This window comes from Tetranychus urticae, chromosome 1 (assembly GCF_039701765.1).
Source record: "Tetranychus urticae isolate SD_2017Ah chromosome 1, NJAU_TeUrti_SD_1.0, whole genome shotgun sequence".
Taxonomy (NCBI): domain Eukaryota; kingdom Metazoa; phylum Arthropoda; class Arachnida; order Trombidiformes; family Tetranychidae; genus Tetranychus; species Tetranychus urticae.
The window spans coordinates 29,094,625-29,102,077 of NC_142958.1; the positions used below are offsets into that span (position 1 = coordinate 29,094,625).

The 7,453-nt window shown below is 36.3% G+C and overlaps 2 protein-coding genes across 7 annotated transcripts in view; one reads left to right on the forward strand and one right to left on the reverse strand.

The window, feature by feature from the left end:
- The window catches only part of LOC107361859 (uncharacterized), a 28,316-nt gene extending 22,833 nt beyond the window's left edge, over window positions 1-5,483 (forward strand). For all 6 annotated transcript variants that reach the window (XM_015928793.3, XM_089266121.1, XM_089266120.1 and 3 more), the window contains one exon: window positions 234-5,483. In XM_015928793.3, coding sequence (XP_015784279.2) covers window positions 234-4,718 — 4,485 coding nt within the window. In that variant the 3' untranslated portion in view covers window positions 4,719-5,483. The remainder of the gene's footprint in view (window positions 1-233) is intronic.
- Window positions 5,263-7,177, reverse strand: LOC112539638 (uncharacterized). Its single transcript, XM_025162379.2, has 3 exons — window positions 6,763-7,177; window positions 6,342-6,641; window positions 5,263-6,278 (listed from the first exon to the last, which is right to left on the reverse strand). The coding sequence occupies exons 1-3, from the start codon at window positions 6,818-6,820 to the stop codon at window positions 5,695-5,697; spliced, it is 942 nt and encodes a 313-aa protein (XP_025018147.1). The 5' UTR covers window positions 6,821-7,177; the 3' UTR covers window positions 5,263-5,694.
- Between the last annotated feature and the right edge of the window lie 276 nt (window positions 7,178-7,453).

Consider the following 7,453-nt stretch of genomic DNA (forward strand, 5'->3'; position numbering starts at 1 on the left):
TCATGTTTTCAAATACCATTTATCACTTGTTCACACAAATCTCCATTTTCACTCCTTCATTTCTCCCCTTTATCATCATTTCATCCTTCAATTTAACTTGCAATTAAACAAAGTCTCAGGCCTTCGAGGTATCATCTTACAGTTCAATCAATGTTTACTTTCTCTTTTATCTGTACCAATTTTGTACCTTTATTGACTCTTGTTTCTCTTGTCTTTCACTTTCTTATCTCCAGGGGGATCAAGAAATTCCTCGCCGACGAATCTCATCTCGTGGTAAACGCACCAAGCGACGTAATACTATTCATGAAACTAATAAATCAGCAACAACTGAACGACCATCATCATCTAAATATAAATTACGTGAAAGGCGAAATTCAGATCCATCATCTTTAAATCAAATTGATGAAAGCTGTCAAACTGAGAGAACCATTGAAGCTATTTACTCAACTGGACGAATAGTTAACCTGAAAGAAGCAAAAAGACGTTCTTTTGGTGGAACTAAACTCGAGTGTAGAGCAGAGATTCATCGGGAAGACGATCGAAGTGACATTTTCAGTGGATCTGTGATAACTGTTAAATCAATTGGTAGCTCTAGTTTAATTGAGCCCAACTCTTCGACTTCACGTAGTAATAGCAATAGTATCGGTGTGGGTCGCTCCCCCAACTCTGTACATGATCCTAGTTCATCAAGTTTATTAACAACCAGTGATGTTTCCGGTACAAGTGGAACCACTGTAGTAGAGAAAAAGTCTTCCACCCAATTACCTTCCGCTGTTGAAGTGAAAAGTTACCTTTCATCAAACGGAATTAAAATGAGAGATGGACCATCAGCCAAAGGTCCAGGAGATGATGGAAGATCATCAAGTGGTAATTGGTCGGCTTCTAGTTCAACTCATGCTTCAGTTGATTCTGATCATGTTTCTTCGGGTAAATGTAATATTGGAGTTTGTAGGCGCAATCAACGAGGACAAGAAAACTGTCCACCGCCAGGATCTCCTTCTGGATCATCTCTTGGTAAAGATTCCGTTCTCTCGGAGAGTTTAACCTTAACCACACAACAAGATACTGACCGTGGATGTTATATGGCAGCTGATTCAAATGGATATGTGTCTGATACTTCGGCTATCTCATCTTCATATGCCATGAGTCGTCTTTCTGGTTTAGAAAAAAGTAGAGAAGATCCACAATATAGTGCAATATGCGGTGAAGCCGTAATAAAACGATCAACAAAGTCAGGTTTACCTACAGCTTCAACACGAACTGAGCTTAATGGTCGGTCAATTCGGTTTGCCAATCGTGATTCCGAGTCTTGGTTGAAATATTTCGATGGATCTACCGAAACATTAACGCCAGATATTACCAATGACCGTCAGATGAATATGAATACCAATGGATCTAAAAATAGATATGACATGCATAAACAAAACTCTAAATTACTGTCACCGATGAGTCCCTCAAACTCGGAATCTTCCCATTCTCACCATCACCCGCACCATCATCGTTCAATCATTAATCACCAACGTGGAACAGATTTCCTTCACATTGACGATGAAGTTGAATCAGTTTATTCAGTTGATACTGATGGCTATTACACCTCTATGCATACTGACAGTGGACTTTTTCGCGACTCCAAATTGGGATCTGTCAATATTGTGGATGATAGTCGTTCACGCGTCGCCTCTTCCAGCGAAAATGATACTATAACATCACCTGGAACCTCTTCTCGTGGTGGTGTAAAGTCTCATCGCAATCGAGCCTCTTCAGTGAGTTCAAATAGCACCATCGGAGATATGAGTCTTACTTCCATGTACTCCAAAACAGACACTGAAAGTGGGATTACGCCTGTGAATACATCAAACAATGCTTCATCATTTAATTCATCAGATCAAGTTGTCAAAAAGCCCAGTCCAGTTAAACCAAGTAGAGCACCTGTTAATAAAGATAATGATTCTTGTTGGTCAAGAGTTGCTCCTCCTCCACCTCCAGTCAGAGTTTCAAGCATCCGTAAAACAAATGGCTCTTCCAGTAAATATACTTTTAATAGTAACAATACTGACAACAATAGTTACAGTAATAGTGAAAATAAGCGTCCAAAATCATTAGAATTAGGTCGTGGATCAACAGCAATTAGTTCAAATCAAACTGCAAATGACTTTGGCTTTACCTCAATTAATGTAATCTCCAACCCACCTGATTCATCAAGATCTCAATCACGATCATCAACACCTTCCATCAGAAATCATTCTGAGTCGGAACAAAGTGATAAACTTGGTGAACGTGTTCGCTCAAAAACGTGCATCGGCTCAACTGATTATCCCTCTCTTTGTAATGTAACATCATCATCATCAGCTTCATCATCATCTGACGTCTGTGATCAGCATAGTTCAAATGGTACTAGTTCCAATGGAAGTATAGGTACCAATGATGTGGACAAACAATCATCAAACCGAGAGAAGCAATCAGCATCTAAAAAAGAGAAAAGTAAAAAGAAATTATTCGGTAGCTACAAGCCGTTCAAGATTAAAGAAATTTTCTCGTTTGGAACTTTGAATAAAAAGTCTAAAATCACACCAGTTATATGTAAAGACAGGGAAGGGTTCATGGCTTATGAATCAATTTCAACAGACCCTAAAGGTGAATCTGATGTTAGATGTCCAAGTAGACGATCATCTGGGTGTGAAAGTGTTCCAGGTTGTACTTCCAGATCAATCAATGGCTTAAGCACAGACAATTTGTACAAACCTCAATCAATTGAGAAAAATTTGGCAACATTGAAAAAAGTTGATTCCAATCCTTATCTACCTAAACCAATCACTGATCAAATTTTCTTTCAAAGTTTACTTCGCTCTGATTTTCGATCAAAAAGCGAAGAAGAAATTGAAAATGATAAAAACCGAACCTACTCGAACAAAATGGAACCATCATTTCCATCAAAAAACGAATCAAATTTACCTCAAAATCTTGTAAAGCCCAAAAAAGTTACAAATTTTAATCTACCTCAAACGAAGGCACCTTTAGAGGGTGAAAGAAACGAAAATGAATCACAAGAATCTGATTCTAATCAAAAGCGACCGAGTACATTGATTCTTCCATATAAAATTAAACAACAACAAGTTAAAGTCGAATTGGATTCTAATGGTCGAGTTTTGTATCCATCCAATTCTCTCGGACGACGTCGAGATGATCACCCAATGGCCTATTTAGAGCGAGCAAAAAAATTAGAAGCTGAAAATAAAAAATGGTCCACTTTGCCTAGACCTTCCGTTGAAGATGCTTGTCTAATCAGTCCACGAGCAACAACAGTAAACACTGTGTCATCTAAAAATCGATCAATGGTATCACATGACCGTACAAATAATAATCGACCTTCCCAACCAACAAATTCAGCACCCAATACATCATTGACTGAATCTTTGGATGGCAAAGAGAATGAAAATTCCCAATCAAAGCTGCAACAAGATTGTTCACCACCAAAATTAGTAGCATCAAGTCCATTATCATCAACACCTTATCGACCACTTGCTAACATTCAAGTAGAAACACCAAACTCTGAGACACCATCAACTGTTGTCACAGGTCGAGTGGGTCCACCAACTTTTCCAAAACCTCGTTTCAACATGAATAGACATAGTTTCTCAGGTCTTGGGTCAATTGAACGTCGTGCTCAAGACGCTCTCAATGTAAATATTAGTCCTGTTGATCCTGCACTTCAATCTGATTTACCTTCACCCATTGGTACTCTGCTTAGTTCTGGTTCAGTTAGAAGTAAACTATCAACAAGTGATTTGATTTCAATGATTTATGACTCCAAACGAAAACTAGAGAAACGATCGGCAGAAACTCCGTCTCCAATAACATCACCCCAAAGTGAACCATTACCTTCACCACCAAACCTCCTCTCACCTAATCAAAGGCGAAGCTGGTCCTTTACTAAAGAAATGACAAATGGGTTTGATGTTACTGTACCAGGATGTCGTCGAAGCTTAGCTTCTGATCGATTAGGACCAGTAAAACCCACATCTATTCATGACTTCAAAAAACTCATTGCTGCCGCTCGTCCAGTTGGATCCACTCAAAAGTCAACAGTATCGGCAAAAGATTTGCTTCAAGCCAACCCAATATCAACCATATCATCGGTTAATTCGAGACCATCAACGCCATTAACTTCAATGACCAATCATCTTCTCAATGAAATGTCCCAATCAGCTCGACCATCATTAACTTCAACAATACCATCATCAACTACTTCATCTTTGTCATTATCTATTTCACCCTCATCATTACACTCACCACCATCATCAACATCTTCATCTTCACTGGCCTCACCTCAATCTCCACCTTCATTGTCACCCTCAACCGGTCAACTTTCATCTCATCTCAAAGCACCAACTGCTCTTCGTGACTCGCGCACAAGAATAATCAATGGACGTATCTATCGTAGTCCTTATAGACTTGAAGTAATGTGTCCACCAATCGAAGAGGATGCCGTCCAAGAAGAGTCAATAGTAAATAATTATTCTGTCCCAACAGAATTGAAAAAAGGTTCAACATCGAACTCATTTGAAAACGAGAATAACTATCGAAAGGGATTATCGTTCATTGGATCGAAAGAAATGGAGAAACATTTAATCTCAGCTGGAATGTACAATAATCCATCACTGCTGAAACAATCACCGTCCTCACCATCCCCAAGTAAAGCCACATCAACATGGGTTTAATATCTTTAGCAATAAAATAATCTCCAAATCAGCTTCTTCTGGTCAATTGAATGTTTTCATGCAAAATCATTTTGAATTAAGTTCGTAAAGTTAATTCTTCCGCTTTTGATGATTTTAAGCATCAAATTAGCTGCTGGAGGAATTAAACTTAACGCTCTTTGCTTGATTAAAAGCTCAGATTTATGCAATCAGATAGTAAAATTACCCGGTGTTAACAGTTTTGTCATTGAACCAAGAAATAGAAGCATTCTTTTCGTTAATCATACGAAAGTTGAATTGTTGCGTTAAAATTTAATACACTTAACAGTGTAATATTTAATACAATGTTACATAAACGCCGATATAAAATGTACGTTGATTGCAAAAACGAGGATTGAATGGAGACATTGCATTGAGCTGAATGGAAAAAAGGATCGAAGGAAATCGAAAGAGATTTTGATATTCACCAGGAGATCTTATTGCTAAATTAAAGTTGGAAAATCCAGTTTGGAACTGAATTCCCATTTCTCGCCAGGCTGAGATGTAAATAATTGACAAAGCCATGGTCAATTGAAATCTGGTCATTGAATATAACACCAATTTTATTTATACAATTAATCGATACTACAAGATTTGTAGCCTTGTCAATTAATTGTAAACAAATCATTGTTTTTGAACAAATTGGCATTTATCACCTCTAAATTCCCATTCTATCTATTTGTATTCATAACTAAAAAAAATGCGTTCTTATGATGAATAAATTTAACAATTTTTTCCACACTCAAACTGAATCACAACAAGCTCAATCAATCAAATATCAATCGCATTATTACAAATGTGGCACTAAAATAAAACATTTATTATATTATACATGTATATATTCAATATTATTATAGAAAGATTCATCTTTGCTGATTAGAGCAGCATAAAAAATCATGTTTTGTTTTAACTAAATTTGTCAGTTTTCTCGAACGGCCACGATTGCATTATATGTAGACTAATAGACTGAAATCTCCATCCATTTCGTAATCGAAGATACATCATTTTTAGCAATGATTCTCAAACTTCTTGTTCCTTTAGCACTGAAATATCTGATTAATGATGAGAAGCTTTCATTCGAATGTTTAGTAACTTTGATATGTTCGCTGTAAGGTCTGTCTATCCAAAAAAAGTACTCGCATTGAAATGGAGGTGTTCCACCATGAATTTTGCAGTCCAGTTGAAGTCTTTCAAACACTTTAACCTCGGTTGGACCATCAACAGTCAAATTAGTAATTGGATCTTTGCTTTCCAATGTAGTGCTAAATGTACCAGATTTTTGTATAAGATCACTTCCATTGGTTTTAGTTGCTGTAACAATCACTGAAATTTTGTTTAGTTGAGGCTTATAAAAAGTATGTTGAATAACCTTATAACTCTCCTCTTGTGGTTCATCATTGATAAACCATTTGTAAGTTATATTAGTTGCTTCGAAAGACCATGAAAAATAACTCATTCTGGCAGTCAGTTTATATGCCTCTGCAGTGGAAACAACTTTTTTATTGTCATCATCATTTACAGCTATAGTTCCAGTGAGGGAATCTAGAAAAATACCGAAAATAAGCTCAATTTTAGTATTTCTGAGATGATGATTCGAAACGTTACCTAAAAGCTGGAAGGTAGAATTAAGAGTTCCTAACCAATCAAAAGGCACACCGTGATAACAATTCCATGCATCAATTTGCATTGTATAGTTACCAGCTTTCGCTGGTTCAAATGTTACGACGTAATCTACTCCACTTTGATCTGAGACAATAGTTTTATCATATTGTGGAAATTGGTCAAATTTGAATCGAAATTCATATGAAGGGCCTCTTGTTCCAGAGTCAGATGTAACTCTGAATTTCATTGGTACACCAATTGTTCCAGGACCCCAGTCATACCACGTAACAGCCGCGTCACAGACTGAAAATAAAAAAATAGACAAGAACAAGTGAAGATAATTAAGCTTACACCTAAAACAAGCTTTCTTATTAAAGTACGTTTAGCTTATTGAATAGTTGCACCAAATAAATACTGAACTTACTCATTCCATTGCTGGATAAGACAATATACAGAATCAAGAATGATGATAAACTTCTCATGGTTGGTCTGAAGTTATAGATGATTTGCACATGAACAATGTTTAGATGGAAACTGTTTTCAAATATTTATCACAACAAAACTCCGATGGCAGCTTCATATTATGGCTTACAAGTGGTGATGACCTGGGTTAGTTATAAAGGTAACCTACAACAGATGGCGAGCTAAAAGTTACTTTAACAGAGTACCGATGTAAGATGCATTTCAAGACTTTATTTGATCGACACAAAATAAAGTGAATGTTTCGATAACTTATTTATGTTCCATTATTATATCAACTTTCGAGGCTCGATCTCTTATCTGCTGTCAGCAATTTCAATGCTATGCCAACCAATGAATGACATTGTTCAGCATCTTTTTAGCATCTTAATAATGAATTTCATTTTAGCTTGATTAATGTCATAATCAAATATATGTTTTCTTGTTGGTTTTCCTCAATAAAATCAATGAGAGATGAAAACTTTTTCATTGAAAAAATAGTTTTATTGAAACGTCAAGTATTTGATTAACGAAATTATAAAACATTCTAATATTATTCATTACTTCTGTCTTTTATTACAGTTATCGCAGCATTCATTTCATTCAGTGAAAATACAACAAAGCCTTTAAATACTCAATGTATTTAATGCTCTGTT